The following is a 24,822-nucleotide window of genomic DNA, read 5'->3' on the forward strand; positions in this document are numbered from 1 at the left end:
GTTTGTTGCATCGCATAAGGAGTTTTCTCAATCAACAGTTGTTTTTACTGCCTTGATAACCCACATTTCTTTCTTTTGGAAGAAAATTCAGTATATGCTTTAAAATTCCACCTCAGTTAGCAGAAACATCATCTTCAGCAAGCAATATATATGTGGCAACCAGTGCTGTCTTGATGACACAGTATATGAACTCTTGTTTTTCTGTAGTAGGGTAAACCAAAGAGTTTAACAGCGTTGTCGTCATCTAAAATGCAGACTGGTATCAAAGAAATTACGTCATTCAGATTGACTATATCTGGGAAGTTCTCTTTCAACAGAGTGTCTCATTTGACAGACCTGCAAGTTTCTGTGAAGTGTGCTACTCCTAGGTCATTTACTAGGTTTTTCCAGCAGTGCTGAAATGATGTTTCTTCACCATGCCAATTCCAGACCTGGATAGTAGGCTTACAAATATATTGGCATATGATTCCATGTTCATGTGATCATGGGAAAAGCCTGTACTGTTTCCAAGCAGTGAAGGAAACATGTGTACTTGATGTGCTTACAATACAGGGTTGCCTTTTAAACAGCTGCATCTGATATTATTCCACATCATCGCAGAAGGCTGGATATAGGACATGTTATTTTTCACTATTAATTTGGAATTTGTTTACCTATGTTGGTCTGTTCTACTTTTGAAGAAGCTGTTTTATTCTGATGAATGCTTTCAGGAATGTTCACAGGCGTTCAAAATTTGACACTGTTAAACAACTAAAATCTGGAAACGAAAAGGAGAAATTCATAGCAGGTGAGTTATTGATGCCAGTCTATGGCTTCAGGTGGGAAACCTGTCCAGACAGTTGAGCAACAACACATTTGAAGACTTCAGTTTTCAGTGACTTCATTCAGACACAGGCATCTATAATCTTCACAAGAAGAATGAACTTGCAGTCCCTTTCATTGCTTCTCTCAACCAGTGTTGCCAAGGTCTTGGCTGTGTTGTCACATCTCCTGACTTGGTTTAGTCTGAAGTAAGTTTGCTAGTAACAGTTTCTGTAAAACAGTAAGGTGTATTGTGCCATTTCAAAGAACAGTAATTTTATGTTGGACGCCAAAGTAGAAAAGATGTGTTGCAACTTGAGCTCTCAACAATTGGAAAAAAACGAATGCTTTAGTGCATTTATGTGCAAAGTCAAATCTGTACAGATAGTTGAGAGACAGAAATTTATTTCTTTACTTCTCCTTCTTTCACAAGGGCAGGGCATTCAAGCCTATGTATGATGTCTTAACCCAAAAAAAGCTCCCTCTTTAAAAATAAAAATTGAGATGGTATTGCACTTGTCATCATTCAAAAAGCATGCTAACATGCAAACATGAGGCTTGGTAAATTGTATTCTTTTGCAGAACAATTTCATGAATCACTATCAAACCCTAAATTATATTCTTCCACAAGGCATCATTGTAGATTGCTACAGACACAACTATTACTTACAAATCCTATTGGTGATTAATATTAAAAAGCTTTAAGATAATTTACATATTTAGCCTTCACCAGAGATTTGTCCAGTGCCCATTCAAGACACATCCTGGAATTGAACCGAGACATGCTGTTGGATGATGAAGACTTTTGCCACTTTGGCATTCTTCTCTTTATAGTAACTTGACATTGTGTATTTCTTTACTCCACATTGAAATATTGCAATGGATTTTTTTTTGGCTTTTCCTTCATTCATAAAGAAATGCATATAGTGCCATGCAAAGTTCAGCATCTCCGGCCTGAGTTTGTCTTCTACTTGGAACTTCATCTTCTGGCTCTATAATCAAAGCAAATTTCTTGTTCCAGAAAGGCGCAATCATCTGAAACCTATTCCTATTCAGTTGTCTATTTGTGGATAATCTGTTGTCTTTGGGACTAGACTCACCTATCCACTGTGTAAATTGTTATGTCTTCCAGTGATCTTACTAAAGTGTTGCAAGTGGAGATAAAGGAAAAATGGTATTTGCTGGACATGTGAAATAATTAGAAATGATATTGAAGTGGTGAGGCAGCATCTTTTCATCCCCACTGTCTCCTCTTGGAGCATAGGTTAAGCCTCATTTTTGTTACTGCATTTGGATAAAATGTTGGATGCTGAACAATTCGTCAAGAGACAGAATGGGTTCATGTTATAGTAGGCTACGTGCCATATAGTCATTTCACCTTACAATGCACGTAGCTAGGCCTACCTTGATACTTCTCAAAGGAAAGAAACTTCAATCAATGTCTTGTTTTGTACACAGTGAAGATTGAAATCACAATCAATCACCTACTTATTAGAATTGCAAGCCGTTAAGTGCAATGGCAGTAAGTATGCTGTTCTTGCATGATACAGCATCTGCAGCTGAACTCGAGCTTCGAATTTTAATAATTCAGATTGCTATTACTGTTAAATTCTGGTTTGTTCTTTCATAATGCCATATAGGGGATATCAAACTTTGTCAAGAAAGCCTCCAAGTTTATTTCTTTACTGCACCATCTCATCAACGTCTCCTCACCCTCCTGCATTTTACCTTTGCCCTCCCCCGAAGTAATAATGAAGGCTGTAGGTATGCTGCTATACCTTTTCAACATTTCAGAGCCATCTTTGGCTCACCATTTTATCTTTCAAATACTTGTATTTCAAGACCAAGCTGTGACAATCATCGTGTAAATCCACTTTAGCTTTTCTTTGTCAATAATTAATGAACTAAAACTTATTTTCGACGACTCTTCATTCAAGAAACATAAATTGTCAACGACAGAATTTTGCCGTAATGTCTTTCAACTTTTGGCATTTGCAGTCTGTTTAGGCTATTAACTATTTATCTCTGATCTTTCGATTTGGTCCTTTCTAGTGATAGCCTAAATGTTTGTTTAGCCCTGGAATTGCTACATGAAGGCCTTCTGCACAACTTCACAGAAGTCTAAGTTATCGCTACCTGTCATTCCCCAGTGGAAGGAAACTCTTTGGAAAGCTTTTCCTTGAATTTTCTCCCCACGTTTAAGACCCCAATTAAATGCTTAATCAAAGCATGGGATCTTTGTGCTGTATAACCTGAAGCAACCTCCCAGCTACGCCCCAGCCCCTTTTAAGCCTATGGCTATTGTAGATTTAAAGCTGCTGTCAAAAGGACTTTGTTCCTAACTCTGTTCTCTGCCAGGAGTGTTGGTGAACTTCACGCAGTAGTAGCGGAGGCACAGCCCTGTAATTTTTTTTTTATTTTTTTTTCCCCCCAGTTGAATAGGCCACCTATCCTTGGGATGTGGAGTGTACCTTTTCAGAAAATGATGACTACCTTATTCTAAGGGTGAGTAGTGATCTTTATTCCAAGGAGATTAAGTTTGATGATGTTGTAGTTTTGTTTTATATTGTATGTTTGCATGCCATACCTGACTTCCATTGATTAAATTTAAGCTCATTAATACATTAATAGCTAACCATTTTGTTGGCTGAACAAACTGTTGGGAGTTGATTTACGCTGAAACAAGCGAAAGGAAATGAAAGTTCATGCATCATTTCAAAATTGTGGCTATTTTCAATTGTACACATTTTTGTTTATAGTCAACATTTGATCTTGTAGTGCATAATATGTGAAGTAGGCATTTAAGCTGAAATATAGACTTGTTTATTTTTGCAACTTTCTTCTCATTTCTCTTTTCTGAAGACATTAATCCTCTCCAGTGGGTATTTTCTGTGTGAACCTAGGCAGAGAGCTTTGACTGGTTATTCAGCATTTCAACTGTCACTAATTCTGTTCACATTATTAAATACAAGCATTTTAAAGACAGATTGTTGCTTAGGAAAGAAGAATGCGAACCAAAGCGATTGCCCTCACCCTGTTAGAAAACATTCAAAGTGTTAGACCTGTATACATATAGCAGTTTACATGTCCACTGGACATCTCAAAGTATTTTCAAGATAGTGAAGCACTGTTTTGAAAAACTGTTGCGATGGTAGCTTAGGAAACATAGTAACTGATCTATGCACTGTCAAAGAGTGATAATGCTAAGCTGATTATGTTTCTTTATGTTGTTAATTGAGAAATAGATATTGCCCAAAACAGCAAGAATAAATTTCCTACTGTTCTTCAAAATTGTGTAATGTGAACTTTTTATATTCACCAAACCAGGTAAAAAGGGTCTTTAGTTTATCGTCTCATCCAAAAGATAGTACTTCCAACAGTATGAGGCAGCTACAGTGCTGCATTGAGTAACAATCTTGTTTTTAATGATCAAGCCCTGTGGCAGGTGATAATTGAGGGCAGTTGTAAGAATATCAGAATAGGAACTTGCCTGTCAGCCCCATAAATCCATCCCATCCAACTGCATTAGTTCCGTATCCTTTAATATCCTTGACTGGCAAGAATTCAACAGTTTAAAGATTTAAAATTTATGGCTACCGCTGTTAACATCTGCTTTTTATGGATGTTAGCTCCATGCTACTATTGCCCTTTTGTATTAAAGGATTCTTCTCCCTTGATTTTAACGTTATGTCCTTAGTTGGACACTCCTATAAATAGGAAAATTTTCCTCCATCAACAGTTTAATTCCTTTTATCATCCGAAACAAAATCAAAACAAATCAAATCATCCATCAATTTCCCATATTCTAGGAATTATAAATCTAGTTAATTAAGCATGCCGCAAAATCTGCTCTTAGGATTGTGGTAACATTCTGGTGCTTTTGCACTTTGTTTAACCCAAGACCAGTATACAACTTCTATGGTGCAGTGCATTTATTTGTTCAGTGTTTTACGAGAACTTGTGTGCAATTAATACATCACTTTCCCCCTTTCAGATTTGAGCCCTCTCATTATAAAGGCTAATCTGCCATTAATCTTTTAAAATTATTTTTAGGTTTTGACTCCTATGATATGTAAGGTTAGAAATAGAAGTTATATTAGGGTTAGGGTTGGACCATGTGACCCTTTGAACCCACTTTCTTAATCAGAGAATATTGGCTGATCTTTACCTTGACTCCAGTTTCCTTTCTGATTCCCATTGTCCCTGATTTTTTTCCAAAAATCTTTTAAATCTCAGCCTTTAATATATTAATGACTGAACATTCAAGTCTGGGTCAAGAATTCTAAAAATTGACAGGCCTTCGAAGGAACTTCTTCCCATCTTTGACCTGAACGGTCGATGCCTAACATTGAGACTAGGCCAGGTAGTTTCAGATCATTTTCAGCTCTGGGAAAGCAACCTCGTTCTAATCTATCCTGCTATGTCCTCTCAAAAATCTTAAGCTTCAATACAATCCTCTTTTATGGGTGGACAGTGAGAGCCTTTTTCCTCGGATGGAGATGGCTAGCACGAGGGGACATGGGTTTAAATTTAGGGATGATAGATGTAGGACAGATGTTGGAGGTAGGTTCTATACTCCGAGTAGTAAGGGCGTGGAATGGCCTGCCTGCAACAGTAATAGACTCGCCCATAAGGGCATTTAAATGGTCATTGGATAAATATATGGATGATAATGGAATAGTGTAGGTTAGATCGGCTTCAGATTGGTTTCACAGATTGGCGCAACGTCGAGGGCCGAAGGGCCTGTACTGCGCTGTAAAGTTCTTTGTTCTATGTTCTATTCTTTTCAATTCTGGAAAGCATTGAATTCGACTGGTCAGTTGTACTTCATTGATAATCTTTACATCCTGGGAATTATATTAGTGAATCATCCTTGCACCAGGAGACGAGTATATTCTTCTTTGGGAACATGGATTGATCGTACCCTTCTGTAAGCTATGATCTTACCAATCTGTACAATTCAGCAGGATTTCTTTAGTTTTGTACTTCTACTCTCTTGCAATAATGACCAGTATCCTACTTGTCTTTCTGATATTTGCTGTACCTGAACGCCATCTTTGTATTTTGTGAATGAGGACTTGGGTATCCATCATAAAAACATTTACTTGCCATTTAAAAATTGTTTTATTTTTCTATTCTTCCTGCAAGCATGAACAATCCCAACACTTCCTCACACTGTACTCCGTCTGCTACCTTTTTGTTCATTCAGCCTTTCAATCTCATTGATGATTTCTGTAGCCTCTTTGCAGCTTAATTTGAGCTTTTTAATTGTTAGGTCCCGCTTTGAAATCATTAATTTTTTTTTGGAAACGCTGAGTGCCAACACTGTTCATATAATGGCCGACTAGTTACGTGGCCTAGCGACCTGAAAATGATCAAGTTATGCCTACATTCTGATTCTGTCTTGAAGTAATTCTTTGTTATGCTGATAGATGACATCAACACTGATCCTGACCTTCTATAAAAACTTTGCTGTTTTAGATGTCTTCTTAGTCTAAATATGCTTGCCCCTTTGCCTATCCTGCAAATTAAGTCATCTTCATCATCATAGTATCCCCACATTGTGGAAACAGGCCCATTGGACCAACAAGTCCACACCAAACCTCGGAGCATGCCACCCAGACCCATTCCCCAAAAATTCACCTAACCTACACATCCCTGAACACTGCGGACGATTTAGCATGGCCAATCCATCTACGCTGCACATCTTTGGACTGTGGGAGGAAACTAGAGCACCTGGAGGAAATTCACACAGACAGAGGGAGAATGTGCAAACTCCACTCAGACGGTCGTCCGAAGGCGGAATTGAACCTGGGTCCCTGGTGCTGTGAGGCAGCAGTGCTAGTCACTGGTCCACCATGCAGCCCCAGAATTCCAGGCCAATTAGCTTATTTAGTTATGCTTTCTTTCTTCTTTTTTATTTCCCCCAGTAGAGGTGTTATTTTGCTGTTTTCCAAAATACTGACAGCATTCCATAATCTGAAGAAATTTTGTAAGATCACAACTACAGCATTCACTTGTTCTGTATCCACCTCACTCAGAACGCTATAGTAAAGACTGTCAAGCAGAGCAGATTTTGTAGACCTTTAATCAAATTATTTTCCAGTACTTTATCTGTACTAACGTTGACCACTTTGATTTCTAACTATTTTGTGATATCTTTTGTGTATACTATTGTGAAAATGGATACGTTATGTTAGTTTAATGTCTCTGCCATTATTCCTATTCTAATTTGTGCTTTGGGGTCTCTAAAGGATCTGCATTTTAATTTGCTTTTCCTTTGCTTTATTTAACACATTTGAAAACAGTATTAAAACATATTGTCATCTTCTGGTTTATCCATCTGACTTTTTAAATCATCCTTTGATGGTTCCCAAATCTCTCTCAAAACCCATGTTTGATCGTAACAGCATTATTAACCTCTTAATCTAATATAATCCATGACATCTTCACTTGGCTAGGAGTTAATATTCTTTTAGAAGTTTCTATTTCTCAAGTAAATGTATATTTAAGAATTATGAAATATTTATTCAAATATCCATCATTGCTTTTTGGCCGTTATGCGTTTTAATCCATCTTTGCAAAAACTGAATCAGCTTATCCCTCATATCTATTGTAATTGATTTTAAATTTAAGACTTTAATTTTGAACTTAAGTACCTCACCCTTAAATTCATGTACGTAATCACTCTTCCCTGGGTACTGTTTCTGTGAAGTTCTCTGGTAGTTTCTTGTAACATTTTTGGATGAGCTCGACCTTATAAACTACTTTTGCTAATTTGATTTATCCAGAGTACATAAGGATAAGACTCTTACAGTTATTGTATTAACGTTAAATATGCTTATACTTTATCTGGTGTTAAAGGACCTGTAAACTATGCTGCTCAGTGTTATGTTTCCTCTTCATCCATAATGACTGGCAATTATGAATATCTGTGCCAAGTCCTTCCTCAATGTTGTCAACATATCATTCTGTTATCGTGACTGATACCTCTTCTTTCTTCCATTTTATCTTTCTTTTAGATACCTCAGGTACTCTGGGGTATTTGTTTCCTAAATATGGTTATCATTCAATCACATTTCAGAAAGGGCTAGTAGATCAAATCAATTTATCTATAACTGTGTCATTAAATTGTCTGACTTGTTGAGAATGCTTTGTGTAATTAGGTAATACATCATTAATTTTAACTTCTTATTTTCTGTGACTTAACCACATTGACTGGTCTTTTACTCTGAACCACTCTGTTCCTGCCTGTCACACTCTGCTTTCCCCTATTCAAATTGATGTACTGTTCTATAGACAATGTCTTAGTGATCTGTGTACAAGCCCCCATAAACCACCAGGTTATAGTTCAACAGTTTATTTGAAATCGCAAGCTTTTGGAGTGTAGCCCCTATGAGAGAGAAGCACACAGAATTTTGTCTCCAGCACCATCTTATTTTTAATTCTTTGTAATTATCTCTCTGCCTCGTTCAATCCGATTATAGGTCATCCCTTCATTTGTTTTTCAGCTATTGACACTTTACTCACAGCATATAACACCTCAAATCACCTGCAGGGACTTAGTATTCAACATTGTGCTCTCACCGTTTTTGTGATCCTTTGATCTCTCTGCTTGTAAATTCTGTGTTCTGTGTGCTTCTTTCTCACTTCACCTGACAAAAGGGCCATGATCCAAAAGCTTGTGATTTCAAATAAACCTGTTGGACTATAACCTGGTGTTGTGCGGCTTCTGACTTTGTCCACCTCAGTTCAACACCAGCACCTCCAACATCTTCACAATTTAACAACTACTTCAGTAAATCCATTTTTGGCCCAAAATTGTTAACTGCAAAATTGGCTTGCATTGATATCTCCTGACCCCAGATTTCCTGACTCACCTAGTCTGTGGATGTTACATTTGGTAATTTCATGATTCAGTCTACACTGTATATAATGCCACCAATCTCAGTGTCATCAGGAAAGTTGATTATATGGTTTTTTTGTTGAATGATCTAAGTTATCGACAAATTGAGAACAGTTGAAGGGCGGCACGGTGGCTCAGTGGTTAGCGCTGCAGCCTCACAGCGCCAGGGACCCTGGTTCGATTCCTGCCTCGGGCGACTGTGTGGAGTTTGCACATTCTCCCCGTGTCTGCATGAGTTTCCTCGGGGTGCTCCGGTTTCCTCCCACAGTTCAAAGATGTGCAGGTTAGGTGGATTGGCCGTGCTAAATTGTCCGTAGTGTTCAGGGGTTATAGGGAGATAGGTTGGGTGGAATGCTTCCAGCGGCGGTGTGCACTTGTTGCACTGAAGGGCCTGTTTCCACTCTGTAGGAAATCTAATCTAATCTAATCCAATCTAAACAAATCCTTGTGTGACACCACTATCAGATCCTTCCACTTAAAGTATATGCCCGTTATCGCTTTTCTGTTACTGTAACCTTACCAGTCTCCTAACCGAGTCAATAATTTGTGTTCACATCAGTGTATTCTAATTATACCTGGAGTCTGTCGTGTGAACCTTCATCTGCTGCCTTCCAGAAGTCCATAAGATTTCTATCTTTAGGCATTATTTTGTGTTCTGCTTCAGTTGCTGATCAAAACAATGAATCGATTGGGTTCATTGGAAATGAACTATCCACAACGTATCCATGTTAGCTGTTAAAGTCTTGCTGTGGCTGAGATCAGTTAACTTTGACTGGGAAACACTTGGCTTGTATGATATTACTACTTATTATTGTAAATATTGAATTTTCTGCAAGCAAATGTTTCATTTTTTTAAAATACCACTCCATTGATTCCTATACATTGGATTGAGTTGGAAGTTTTACTGAATTGCCTCTTAAAAAGAAACTCATTGTTTTATCCAGGATCATTTATGAAGATAAAAATAGTCAATAGTCACCTATTACTGTCCAGCACATCACAAGGAAAAGAGTTCAACAATGATTAGCCCATTTCTGGTGTAAAATGTTAATGGTTATGCGTTTCTAGTAGTTAAAATTCTGCCTTTGATTAGCAGGCTGTATCTGAAAGAGGAGTATTCAGTGACATTTGAAAGGCTGAAAATTGGATTTTTTTTTTCGGATAGTGATATAATTTCACTTAACTTCATTACCTGTGAATTTATTAAGTTACAATAATCACTATTTGCGAATGTCTCCTAATTTATGTTTTATTTTCAGGGCTTGTCGCTTAAAGAAAAAGGCTCAGTATGAGGCTAACAAAGTAAAACTATGGGGTCTGAATACTGAATATGGTAAGATAATTGTTCTGTGTAATAAATTGAGCAGCACGTACAAAGAGAGAGAAACTGAGATGATGTTTCAGGCTTATGGCACTTCATCACAATTGCAACATATAGAGGTGGATGTATGTTTTCAAGCCAGAAAAGTAGAGCTGGTGCATGTATTGATGTTGGGGAGGGGCAAGGAAAATTAAAAATGAAAGCATTAGCCCATGACAGACAAAGATCACCAGTGTGAAATGTTAGTTCTCTTTGCCTGTCTGCAGATGCTGCCTGACCTGCTGAGCATTAGCACTAGGTTTCTGTTTTTGTTCAAGATTTCTGGCATCTACAGGCCTTTGGTTTTGCATTTACAATTTCATCAGTGAGTCATGATTCTTCATTCCTTGTTGGCTGTACTCCTTTTATAAAATAAATCAATTTAATCTTTTTGACTGAATAATTCTTTAACTGTTAACCCTCCTTTAAATTGGTAGTGTTTAAAATTGCAATTACTGTTTGTAACAATTAATAATTTTGTTTATTATTTTTAATTTGTACCAAACCATCACTATAACCACTGAGACCACTTTTGAAATAGATACATAGAACATTACAGCACTGTACAGGCCCTTTGGCCCTCGATCTCAAGCCCATCTAACCTACACTATTCCATGTACGTCCATATGCTTATCCAATGACGACTTAAATGTACCTAAAGTTGGTGAATCTACTACCGTTGCAGGCAAAGCGTTCCATTCCCTTACTACTCTGAGTAAAGAAACCACCTCTGACATCTGTCCTATATCTTTCACCCCTCGATTTAAAGCTATGCCCCCTCGTGTTCGCCATCACCATCCTAGGAAAAAGGCTCTCCCTATCCACCCTATCTAACCTTCTGATTATTTTATATGTTTCAATTAAGTCGCCCCTCAACCACCTTCTCTCTAATGAAAACAGCCTCAAGTCCCTCAGCCTTTCCTCATAAGACCTTCCCTCCATACCAGGCAACATCCTAGTAAATCTCCTCTGCACCCTTTCCAAAGCTTCCACATCCTTCTTATAATGCGGTGACCAGAACTGTGTGCAATACTCCAAGTGCAGCTGCACCAGAGTTTCGTACAGCTGCAGCATAAGCTCTTGGTTCCGGAACTCGATCCTCTATTAATAAAAGCTAAAACACTGTATGCCTTCTTAACAGCCCTGTCAACCTGGGTGACAGGGAATAAGCCATTCAGTTCCTTAACTGTTGCACCATTTAATCAGATCACATCCATGTTTATGCCTACCTCAACTTTTTATCCCATGACCACTAGAAATATATAAACCTCTGCCTTCAAAATATTCAGAGTCTGCTTCCACTTTATTTTCAGGAAGCATGTTCCAAAGACACTCAACTTGGAGAAATGTCACTTCATCTCTGTTTTAAATGGGCAACATTTTATTTTAATAACTTATTGTAATAACTGAGCTTCTGGGAAGCAGTGACAGAATTGGTCCTAGTCAGCATGGATTCATTAAATGAAATCATACTTGAGAAATCTTCTGGAATTTGAGGATGTGACCGGTAGAGTGGGCAAGGGTAGCTATGGTATATCTGGACCCTTTTTAAAAAGCTTTTGACAAGGCTCCACACAAGAGATTAGTAAGGAAAATTAAAGCTCATAATATTGAAGGTAGTGTGTTGACCTGAATAGAGAACTTGTCAGACAGGAAGCAGTGAGTTGGAATAAGTAGATCCTTTTCAGAGTGGCAGGCAGTGATGAATGGGGTGCTGCAAGGTTCAGTACAGGGTCTACAGCTGTTTACAATATACATTAACAATTTGGATGAAGGAATTGAATGCCATATCCCCACATTTTCAGATGTCACAAAACTGGGTGTCAGTGTATGCTATGAGATGAATGCTAGGAGGCTGAAGGGTGATTTGGACAGACTGGCTGAGTGGATACATTTGGCAAATGCAGTATACTGTAGATAAATGTGAGGTCGCAACAGGAAGGCAGATTATTATCCGAATGGCAGTAGCTCAGGGACAGATGAGGTGCAACAAGACCTGGTTGTCATAGTGGAATAGCTGCTGAAGGTTTGCATGCAGGTGCAGTGAGGAAAGCTAATGCCATGCTGGCCTTCATGAGACAATTTGAGTCTCAGAGTAAGGTTGTCTTGCTGCAGTTATATAGGGCCACACCTTGAGTATTGTGTGCAGTTTTGGTCTCCTAGTATGAAGGACATTCTAGCTGTTGGGGCAGTCCAGTTAAGGTTCATTAGACTGATTCCTGGGGTGGCAAGATGGTCAAGAGGGAGCTGGCTGTGGCCCTTGTGGCTAAAAGGATCAAGCAGTATGGAGAGCAAGTGGGAAAGTGATTCTGAGATTGCATGATCAGCTATGATCCTATTGAAGTGTTGATGCCCAAAGGGTCTTCAATATTCCTGTTTCAGTTACAACAGATACAGTAGTCAGTCATTACATTAACTTTTTTATGACAAGACGATTTGAGTACCAGAACAAAGATCTTGCTTTAATTGTATAGAAATCTGGTGAGCTTAAACCTTTGCCTTCATAGGTCATAATATTGAGTATAGGAGTTAGGATGTCATCTTGGGGCTGTGCAGGACTTTGTTGAGGCCACCTTTTGGAATACTGTATACAATTGTGGTCACCCTCCTTATAGGAAGGATATCATTAAACTTGAGAGGGTGCAGAAAAGATTTACAAGGATGATGCTGGGACTGCAGTGTTTGATTTGTAGGGAGAGACTGAATAGGCTGGGATTGTTCTTCCTAGACCGTTGGAGACTGAGGGGTCACCTTAAAGAGGTTTATAAAATCAAGAGGGTCATGGATAGAGTGAATAGCCAAGATGCCTTTCCTGGGTTCTGGTCCCCTTGTCTAAGCAAGGATATAGTTGTGATAGAGGGAGTGGAGCAGAAGTTTACCAGACTCTTTCCTGGAATGGTGGGTCTCTCCTATGAAAAGAGATCAAGGAGGCTGAAGCTACGTTCTCTGGACTCTAGGAAGAATGACAGAGGTAACCTCACTGAAAATGCAAAATTGTTAGACAAAGTGGTGCAGAAAGTATTCCCCCCGGCCCTGTAACTCGAAGCTGTAATGAGCGGATGCAATTTCAGAATAAATAGAACTGGAATGACAAAGAACCCCTTTACTCACGGTGATGTATCTTTGGAGTACCCCACCCTGTGGAAGCTTAGTCATTACATTCAAGAAAGAGATTGGTGGGTTTCTAGACATTAGCAAGCTCAAGGGGCCAATTCCTGCTCTGTAGTTCCATACAGCGAACTAGGCCATTGATGATTCGGCAGTAAATTAACAATAACATGTATTGCCAGATCTGAGTTGTGTAACAATGCAGCATATCAAATCAATTGTTTATTGACAGACCAGCCAACAATATCTGCTCCTTCAGCGATCTAAAAAATCTGCAGTTATGTAGATCTAGGGATTGTTCTAGGTAATATGAGTGAGTAATCCATATGGAAGTATCTGATGGAACAAATTGTTAAATTCAGTGGTTTCAGATTTTGCCGTCTGCTGAAGCTCTTAAAAATGGTAAGTGACTGGCATTCTGTGTACCCATCAATAATTATGCAGAATATAGACCAGTTTCACTTCAAAATGGATAAGTAAGCCCTGGAGAGAAAAGGCTAATAAGGGAAGCTACTAAAGTTCAGAGAATGCCTCATTTTGGAATCCATTTTAAATTTTGTTGAAGTAATTGGTAGGCTTTAATGTTAACATGGTTTGTTTTGACAATCTCTGATCTCCCAGAGCAGACAGTTCAAAGTACATAGGTTTTCAAAAATTTGGTTCATAGTTGTAATTTTAACCAGTTCTCTCTGACTGTCATGTTTTAATGAAGTCAGTGTTAAAATTGATATTCCAACTACTGTGTAGTCCACCTGTCATAAAAAAAATCATGTTTTGTTCAGCTTCAGAAGATCCATGGCCGTGCTTGTATGCATTCTTCTGCAGAGTGAGGGTTCCATGCAAGATTATTATAATATTAATTCCCTTTCCAACTCACATTAAAAACTTTTTCCATCACCACCTGCCTTTGTAATAATCTGTAAACACTAGGTTAAAACATTTCTTGTCCAATTGAAAGTTTTCATTACTGCCGTTATGGTGGCTTCAGTGACAACTCTCTATAAATACATGTTCCAAAGGCTCCCTTTGAAAAGGAAGAAAACACACAAGTTGTTAAAATTTGATTAACCTTTACTATTTCATTGTTTCAGTTATAACCAATTTCTTATTGAAGGGATAACTATATGACAATGATTCAAACAAGATTTGAATATATTTTTTGCTGCTTGTCATTGAAGTCAATTCTAACAACATTTTTTCAATATTTTTGGAAGGAGCATCCATCATGGAGCAAACTTTAGCAATGTTAAAAAAGAAGTTTGCATCTCTGTATTCCTCTTGTTAGTTGTTTACCAGGTATAATATAATTTAATATTTCTCTTTCACTCAAAGATTTGTTTTTCCACATAGTAATTAAAAGATTACCCAGAGCTGTAGATGTTTATGACTTGCTGACATTTGCTTTTATCTACTTGTGTTTTCTGACTTTCATTACATGTTATTCTTTGCAGATCATCTGCTTTATGTGATTAACTCAATAAAACAGGAAATAGTAAATAGAGTACAGAGTCCAGGGGAGAAAGGAAGTGGAAGCATCCTAGAGAAACTTGAAAATCTCTTAAATGAGACACTTGGTAAGAAATTATTTTCTTTTAACTTCATATTACTTTTTTGCCCATCCTCACATTTTTCTCAGTAATTTACTTGAAGACTACAAACAATCAGTATCTTTGGTAAGTTAACTTCAGCTAAAACAATTCACCAAATTTGTTTTCAATGCCCTATGTGTTTCTTAGATGTTAACCTTAATGGAATCACAAGCGAATTAATTTACCTAAAGAAAGATATTGTGAGGAGGCAGTTGATTCATTCAGTTGATCCTGGGTACGGAGGGTTTTCTTATGAAGCAAGGTTGAGATTGCACTCTTTAGAATTGAAGAGAATGAGAGGAGATCTTACTGAAAGAGGTAAAATCCTTAGGGGGTATGACAGAATAGATGTGGAGAGCTTCTTTCTTTTGTGGAAGGGTCTAGGGCCAGTGGACAAAATCTAAGTAAATGGTCACCCTTTTAAGACAGATGAGGAATTTCTTCAAAAGTAGTGAACTTATGGACATTTTTACTATTATGAATTGTTGAGCCTGGTTATTAAGTGTATTCAGAGCTGAAGTAGACAGAACTTCTAATCATAATGGTTTTAATCCATATCAAGGGTTATAAGGATTATCACATTAGCCATGATCTCGTTGAATGGCCAAGCAGTTTTTTGGGTTGAATGGCCTACTTTTACTCCTATTGCTTAAGTGCCCTGTAACAAATTTTACTATTCTGTTCTGAAGATTTGAACGATGTAACTATTACTTAGAGGAAGTCAAATCTATTTTGAATGCTGGTCATTTATATTTATGTATATTTTAGTATTTTTGTATAATCCTCTTTGTTCTTGTGGTTTACTACCTGATTTTTAGCTTCTGCTGTGCTTTTCACAAGAATGTTGCAGATGTTTGTGCATGAGGAATAATCCCAGTATATTTCATTCTGTCAGTCTTGTATTATCAGGCAATGGAGGGCTGATCTTTTAAAGTTATTATGTGTGAAATATATTTGAGAATCTTAACCCAGTAGATTCCTAAGTGAACTATTGCCCCTACACCCAACAATAATAGATCTCTCAGACCACAGCTCTCCTAATTTTAGTACAATGAGACAAAATAAACTTTTTTGCGTAACATATTAGGCAAAGAAAGCTTGATAGATCAGAGAAATTCATCAAGAAAATGGCTGCTTTTTGTTTTTTTTTCGTTTTGTCACCTTTCGCCTCATGTGCCACCCAGATCACAAGGTTTTAGTTGCAAGGTTTTAATCATCTGGTTCCAAGCTGCAGATCTCATGCTTCAGTTGGCAGAAAGTACTGAGTATAGCCTAATCTGTCAATGTTTTTCTTGTGACATCTCATTGCCAATTAACTGATTTAATCAAAGTTAAGTATAGATAGAATTGAATTAAGTGCAGAATTTCTCATTTCTTTTTGAAGATATTAAATTATTAACTGATCAAATTGTTTTGGTAACAAATGGAGGGTCGTCAGCAGGCCAAGTGGTGGGCTCAGGGTAGGAATGCCTAGGGAGCAATTGTTGGTGCGAGGAGTTCTGCTCTGTGTCTTCCTACCCACCAATGTTTGTAATGGCTACTTGGGCTGCAGCTGCAGCCACTGGCCACCCCTTGAAGGGTTACTGCTGCATCTGTGACCATTTGAAAAATCAGAAATTATAGTTGACCTTCCGTGTCTCGCTCTCCTTTGGATTGACCATTCCTCTTTGGCCTTCAGATTGATGACTCCTACCTCAGCTGATGGGGCTGCCTTTACTGTAGCAGTGGAGGGCATCCCATTCGGTGCCTCCTTGACATCCTTGTTTTGGATGGTGCGCCTGCTCCATGACCTTTTGAATTGTATCTCCATTTTAGAGTAGTGGTAGACATGTCTTTAACTGACCATGTGGGGGTCAGCACCTGGAACTAGTTCTCAAGTCAGGTTCCCAACCCTGGAATGAGAACTCAGTACAATATGTCTCGTGGAGATGTAAAGATAAGAGGTAATAGTTAAGATTATAAAACATCTAATTTTCATTTTAAAAGATGAATACCAGTCTTTTATTTTTGTTCCTTTTTTGATAGGGACAACAGTAGCTGGACAAACATCTGACTTTGTCAATCAAGTTTTAGAAAAAACAGGAGAAGGAGACCCAACGGGTGGTCTTGAAGGTCTTCGAGTACCTACATCAAAAGTATAACATGATACACTCTGTCAGAAGCAGTTTCTGCCTATAGTTACATGTTTGCCATTTCTGTGATAAATGTTTGATTCATTATAGCAAATGACATTTTGTTAGTTGTGTTAAACCTGCTTGAAAAAGAGAGGGAAAACTCATGTTGACATATAAGAGTTCTATAAAAAGAAATGCACATTGAGGTAAGTATGGTTATGTGTGCTCAGGTACTATGAGGTATATTTCACTTACCTATAAAATGAGCTAGGAATTGATGTGTTCAGAAATGTTGGTAGGAACTTATGTTAAGTTTCCATAGAAAAGTGGATGTAGTAGTTGAATCAAGAAATCAAGAAAATTAGTTTGTAATTCTTTTTAAAGTTAACCGCTGTTGCAGATTTTTTTCCATTAGTAACATTATATATTCCTTTTGTATATACTACATATTCTTGTATCATTAAGTATGCGTTAAATAGTTAATATAGTGAATTACATAGCCTTTTCCAGACATTGTGAGAGTATTTAAGTTTGAGAAAGGAGTAATATTCTTTGTGCCTTTGTATTTAAATGAAAGTCGAGATGTAACGTGTAATGGATATACAGTGGATAAATTTTATGGATTTTAAAAAATATTCATTTATTTTCACTCTTTGGCTGTTTAAATCATAATGAATGTATATAGGAATATTTTCAGCAATGTAGATATATGCCACAGAGTCTGTATTGTATAAAGATGGTTATTGAAACATGAGTTTCGGTACTTTTCAGAAATATTTGCACACTATTTTGTACCAAAGACAAATGCAACTATATGGCATAATGCCAGTGAAGTAAGGTTTTGCACAGCGTACACTGATACAAAATTGAATGTAATCAGGGTTGGGGTTAGGGTTTTACTAGAACTGTGAAATATGTTGTGTGGGTCCAAATAGCCACAGAAAGAGGATGCAAGTACACTTTTTATCTGATTTTGATCCTGTAAACTGTTGTTAAGCTTCTAGAAAATCAGATATGTTATCTTCTGCGGATGTAGATGCATAACAAAAGAATGTAATTTATTTGTAGTTCTGTGTTAACATTTCAGTGTAATATAGTGGCTTGCAATTGTTACATTAAAAAAGATAAATGCATGTATGTGGTACACTCGAAGGCAAATAACCAAAATTTAATTTTAACAGTTTGTACAATTGTATAAATGTACATTGTCTCCCAATTCTAAAATTGCTAATTTGCCACCTTTTCCATTTAATGTAGTAATGTGCATGTCAGATTTCTAAATGTTACTTGATAGGATGTAAAAAGTACTTCTAAAGCTATATATTTTTGTATTCTCAATTAAGCAACCAAAATAGTTATTGTAAAAGGTAAATATCTAAATTCTGTTGATCCTTTTTGCTCAATTGGTGTAGCTTTTCAATTAGGACAGTACAAATAGACCAACATGAGTTCTAGCTTTTATTTCCATATTCATTAGTAGTAACTGGATTGAAAAGTTTGTCACTTTGGTTAGGTTACAGATCTAAAAGTTACTTCACATGTTTAGTGAGTTCAATAATAGTGAAGTGCTGATTGCTGAGTGGTATTAGACGTCAGAGTTTAACATGAACATCCATCCTATATACTGCTGGCAGCTGTAGAAGTGCAGTTTGACCTTATTTTTGGGTTTCTTTGTAAATAAAAAAAGCTTATTAATTGATAACACTTTATTTTATGGCGAATAGATTTGCACTTTGTCACCATTGCATTTGTATTCCTGCCATTTGCTGCTATTCCTGACCTGTAAGATTGCTACAGTGATACTTGATTTATACCTGCTAGTAAAATGTATAGTTACTCTTTGGTAACAAAATGAAAGCAAGCTGTGCAGCTTTACATTTTACCAGGGGACTCTGTGGCATTAAATAGTCTAGAAATGGTTGTAATTTGATGCCAGTAATATCTTGCTTCTTTTTTCATAAATATTTTAATGTATGCTAATATATAAAATAACTTTTTAAGAAGAGAGAGATGTATAATGTCCTATTTGGAATTTTGACAGACTGAGCATGTTAAGTGTTCTTGGAATGATTGATTTATTCTTGTCATAAGTTCTGAAACAACAGATCTGTAAAACTCTCCAGTTTAAAAAGTACCTTGTAGCACTGAAAAGTTACATTTTATGAATTTGAATTGTCCAGTTCCATTTTCAGATTTATTATGTCTTTTTCTTCTGGCACAATTGCAACAGTCTTTACAATGCAGGCCTTAAATGGATTCTGCCACTTTATCCCAAACCATTAATTTGGATAATTCAAAGGGATGACTTTTTGAAATCAATTAGTTTTAGATACAGAAAAGAACATAGGTCCCAAAATCAGATTCAAAAATTTATGGCAAAATGCTGTATATTCTGAGTAAAACTGATTCCATTCAGAAAGTATAAACCCAGCAGTGAAATGAATGAAAGGTCAAGAAGTGACTCAATGTTTATGCCTTAAAAAGACGGATTCTCAAGTATAAACTGATGCCATTTACCATTTTAGATAAAGTACTTCCAGAAATTGTTGGAAAATCAGTATTGTTGAAAACTACTGATAGGTGAGGTGCTACATTAGATTAAAACTGAACAATTGAAATCTTTACAATAATTATCAGTATCACTTGGTTTATGACTGGTGCTTTTTTAGTTAGATGCGGATAATCCAAATTAACAGTAGTCTGAAGGTGTATTCTGCATAGAATATTTTTTGTGACTACACCCAAGATGACTCATGCGTGATGCTTTCCATAATTGAATGGTAGATTTTGTTGTGAAGAATAACATTCCTGTTATTAGCCAACTTATTCAGTTTTTAGCACCTGTCCTGTGAAATGTAAATTTGACAAGTCTATAAACATCCATAGGAAATGGCAAATACTTAGTATGAGTGCCTGGTTATACAAAAATAAAAGTGTAATAAGTTACAAACCTTTCATTTTCACAAGTGTCTGCGTAATTAATTGTATCACTTTTCTCACCAGCTCAATTTGAATTCTAGTTTTAATTCTGAAAGAATCTTTGTGAACAGATCTCTCATGAAAGTGTAATGCTGTCCTCATTCTCCCTAAATCCACTTTTATTTGACATTTCAGGGAAATCTGACTTAAATTCTCATTGCATTTTTGCCAGTAATGTACGTTACATTTTTATGAATACACATTGTGCTACAAAAAGGTTAAGTGTTGTTTTCCATGTTGTTATAAATTAAAACTTTTACCATGAATTCAGCAGATAAATCCACACTTAAAGTTGACAGGTCTGTTGTTTCCAGTATAAATCTACGTATATTCTTTAAAAAATTGTGTTTGACACATGGGAAATATTTAGTGGTGGCACTAGCTATGGCATTACTATTCATTTGAAGTCCTGACCATCTATGCAGTCTTCTTCCTTCATCTAATTGTGACATAAGTGCTCAATTTACAAGAAATTTTGAACTTCTGTCTGTTTTCTTTGATTTGTACTGCGATCAATCTTGACTTAAGAAAATTAAACCGTACGAACTGTTGGCCATTTCACGAGAACAATATCATTTAATTTCATTCCTACTTTTAGTCAATCCATCTCTACAATACAGCTGTGCGATGTCTTTCCAAGAGATTGGATAAAGGTGGTTGCGGATGGTATTGTTGTTAATATCCAGAGAATAGGTTAATGAAAGTTTATCTAATGTATACTGTTTCACATGTACAGAATGATCCTGGATCTTTATTCATTTTGTGTTGTTGTTTATGGGACTCCCAAGCTTAAAAATGTATCTGTTAAGTAAATCTTCACTCCTTTTTGTGTACTGAAGAAAGCAAGACATAGTGAAAAATTATTTGTAAAGTGGTTGTTACTTTTTAAAGAAAATAATTTTAATTAGATATTTGGACATGTTCAGCTGTTTACTCCAGTTATATCCCACTGTGATACTCTGACTGTTTGTCTGTGTTGTACTCAGAATTTGCATCAACTTCAATAATGATGTACACTATAAAATGTAGATTAATATTTTTCCACTTATTTATGCTTTTGATTAGGTATGTTTGGCACCAGCAATATGGTTAAGGAAGTTATGACAGCGGTCATTTCACCAAGTATCAATTTTACGTCAATTTGAAATAAAAGCACATTAATCCTATTCCTAATACTTTAGAGAGGGGTATATATTTTATCTGGAGGAGTTTGAACAGTATTTCTGTGAATACTGTACATATTACTTAAACTATAATACAAAATATTTTACTGAATGATGCATGTTATGTGCTTTAATGACGTACCAATGCCCACTCTCTTACCAAAAAATACATGAGCTAGAAATAATGTCATATCTATGACCAAATCCCAATTAATATGTGTGCCTGTTAATCATATCTTGGCAAATGCAGCATTGGTAATTGTTTTACATTTCCTCACTTTTTTAAAGGGAAACAGTCATTCCAGACGTAATCTTTTTCATTCATTGTTAACTAATAATTATTTAGACTGTCAACAATAGCACAAAATATTTTCCAGAACATGAACATCAACTCTGCCTCGATTACAGCATGGTTTCTGCTGAGTAATTAAGAGTTCACTGCTGCTTATGGTTTGAATATTAGTAAACTATCATAGTAAGTGTTGATAGCTTCTAATTATCACTGAACCATCACTCCACATTCACAGTAATTATTGTGAATCATCTTGGTCACTGCTGATGATTATCACTTTCAAATGATTATTAGTGGTTGTAGTTAAATGTCACATGGAAACATTAGAGTATCAAAGGAAAATTATTTAACAAATATGTTCTGTGTTTACAGTTTGTATAGTGTGAATGGGATTAATGCATATACACGGCAGAGCCTTGTATTACAATTGATTTTGTATTCAATAAAAACCATGGATAGCAGCAGTATGTTCATACAAATGTGCCATTAAGTGGTAGAACATTGATTTAAATCAGCCAGAGCTGAGACTTGTCACCAAGAAATGGGAAATTCAAAAAGAAATTCTGACTTTGAATACAAGGGTGACATAAGCTTGACTCCTAGAAGTGGGCATCTTGCTCATCTTTTCGAATAGGAAATGGGAGACTTAAAAAAAAAGAGTTTTCTTTAAATGTTGGCAACTAGTTACCAGTGATACTATATGTTTGCCAGTGACAGCCTGGAGACAATTTTTTTAAAAACCTATATATAGGTTTATGCTAACAAAAAAGGTTTTAATTCATATGCATTTGCTGACTGTACAGAAAATGTTGCAAGAGATTTTAATGAACAAGGTTGTGTTTGTGATTGTGCCTCTTTAACAGTTTTCCTGCTGCACTGTATCAGCCAGGTGTTGGTACTACAGCTTCTTGTAATCACAGTCTGAATTTCATATTGTTTTGCAGAGATTATAATAAAGCAACTAAATCCCAGAATGGTTGTCCTGACCTTGATTCTGTTAGAATATATTGAACTAGTTACAAGATGTGCCTTGAAGAAGGATTTGGTCTGTTGTGTTTCTTTTGAAAGCATATGCCGTAAATTTGGAGACAAGCTATCTGCTCTGAGCCCAAGTAGCTTTAGCTTTGTTTTTGAGTCAAAACAGTAGAAACAGCATGAAGGGATGGGGTCAAGCTCCCACAGAATCAGGATTTCAGTTTTAGCTTTAAGTAGTTGCTGGGATCTTGAAGCTCGATGTGGAAACTGTTACTCCTCTCTCTCTCTCTCTATTACAGTTAAAAGCTTGAGGTCTCTTCCTGCTGCTAGAATTGCATGTGAGACAATCTATTTTACTGAATTTGCCTTTACAAAGGGTGTGTTTATGGGATATTACTATATTGGAACGGTTTAGTTATTAGATAATGTATTAATCTGTTAAGTTTAAAAGTTATTTCCAGTTTTTTAAAATTTGCTTTTTGACTATAGTGTATAAATAAAGTGGTCAAACTACCAGGCTTCAAGCAAAACACGAATATCTGACATACAGCACTTCACACTTGCCTTTAACAATACAAAGAAATTGGGATCTAGGCTATCTTAATATCTTTTGAGGGGGCTTGGTCTAGTCCATAAGGAGGAGCTGGGGGTTCTTGTCAATCAAAATCTGTAATTCCAGGTTGGTTTTTGGGTTATTGGACTCAAAGACAGTGACTGGTGAATTTGTTTTTGGGTGTTATGTTAACTTAGTTTAAATAGGTTGTGCCTTCTGTAGCTATGGCTCTTTCAGTCATTCAGAGTTTCCTGGAGGACAGAAAAAGTCACTTAGGAAGTTCTACAGTAAGTGAGAAAGGCAAAGCTTTTGGAATTGGCAGACAAGATGAAGTTGGGTTGTCTGTGTGTGTGAAAAGGGGAGGGTAATTGCATTCAATATTTACAATTGTCAGCAATGCCATCGGAATCTTCGGAAATGACTAAATCTCAATTGCCAATGGAGAAGTCTGAATTAGAGGCAAGGGAAAAATAAGAACAGAACGATCCTGGCAGAAAAAAAAGGAAATGAAACAGTTTGAATTTCTGTAAAAAGCAGAAGAAAGGGAGAGAGATTTTTGAAGTCCAGAGTTAGAACTGTAAACTCAAATTTGAATTAAAATGGTGCAGATAGAGGGGAAAAGATAGTAGCAGTAATGAAGTCGTGGAGAGCAATCCCATCGCAGCCTGGCAGGGATCTGCATAAATTTGTCTAACCATTGTCTAAGTTCAACGAGAAGGTAGTAGAAGCTTCTTTCATTTCATTTGAGAAGTTGGCTATACAAATGAAATGGCCCATGACCATGTGAGTATTGTTATAAAGACTTAGAATTATGTAGAATGAGACCAGACCCTTTAGTTCAACTTTGTCCATGCCAACAGACATCCTAAACTGATTTGTCAGCATTTGGCTCATATCTGTCTCTCACCACCTTCTTATACATGTACCTATCTAGATGCCTTTCCCAACTTACTTTGGCAGCTCATTCCCCTCATGCACCACCCCCAGCATTTTAAAAAGTTGACCATCAGGTCCCTTTTAAATCTTTCCTCTCTTAACCCTTAAACCCTCTAGTTTTGACACACCTACCCTGGGAAAAAGACCTTGGATATTCACCATATCCATACCCTCATGGACTGTCTACAGCAGACATCTTGAGGCTTTGGAGCAGTACCATCAATGCTGCCAGTGCCAGATCCTGCAAAGCCACTAGAAAGAAAGACACACCAGCATCCTCAATCAGGCCAACATTCTCAATAGTGAGGTACTGACCACCCTTGATTAGTAATGGGCTGGGTATGTCATCCGCATGACCAATGTGAAAATCTCAGCTCAAACTGGAGGCAAGCTTTAGGTGGACAGAAGTGTTTCAGTGACACCCTCAAGGCCTCACCGGCGAAATGCAGCATTCTCACAGACACGTGGGAATTATGCCTCAACCATGCAAAGTGGAGGAGGAGCATCCAGGAAGGTGTCAAGCACCTCGAGACTTACCATCAGGAAAAATGTGGAAGCTAGGTGAAAACCGTGAAAGGAACACACTGCAACACCAGCATCCCACCCACCCCTTCCTGCAACCACCTTCTGTTCCAAGTGTATCAGAGCCTATGGAAGCTGCACTAGTCTGTACAGTCACCTACAGACTCACCTGGAGAGTTATTCTCATCTGCAGGGGACTGCCAGTGATGAATTTTATAAATCTCTTTAAGGCCAAGCTGCTTAAAGCTGAAAGGTATATTCATAAATTTAAACAGAATAACTAAAGCTATTTTTAAGTTAGGCAAAAAAAGTTTAAATTTGTTTATACTAACAAAATATGAATAAGTTCCAATCAAGGGAATTCCTTTCAATCATGTCACAGATTTCACCATTTTAACAACCCAAACGGTAGCCTTATGCCATAATCTAATTTGCAGAGGGCAGAATTTACTTTCATCCCCATTTACAATTCTATTGCAAATATGTTCATCTGAGTTTACAGCTGCTTTTTTAGTTAATGTGTG

General features: G+C 36.9%; 1 protein-coding gene across 4 annotated transcripts in view; it reads left to right on the forward strand.

The window, feature by feature from the left end:
- The window catches only part of crebrf (creb3 regulatory factor), a 59,805-nt gene extending 37,529 nt beyond the window's left edge, over positions 1–22,276 (forward strand). For 3 of the 4 annotated variants that reach the window (XM_048543156.2, XM_048543157.2, XM_048543158.1), the window contains 3 exons: positions 9,967–10,040; positions 14,627–14,749; positions 16,790–22,276. In XM_048543156.2, the coding sequence (XP_048399113.1) occupies positions 9,967–10,040; positions 14,627–14,749; positions 16,790–16,905 (313 nt within the window). In that variant the 3' untranslated portion in view covers positions 16,906–22,276. Of the gene's footprint in view, positions 1–3,235; positions 3,307–9,966; positions 10,041–14,626; positions 14,750–16,789 lie in introns of those variants that run through there. The other variant, XR_007248786.2, reaches the window with a different exon arrangement.
- Positions 22,277–24,822: the final 2,546 nt, after the last annotated feature.

Source organism: Stegostoma tigrinum, chromosome 13 (assembly GCF_030684315.1).
Source record: "Stegostoma tigrinum isolate sSteTig4 chromosome 13, sSteTig4.hap1, whole genome shotgun sequence".
Lineage (NCBI taxonomy): Eukaryota > Metazoa > Chordata > Chondrichthyes > Orectolobiformes > Stegostomatidae > Stegostoma > Stegostoma tigrinum.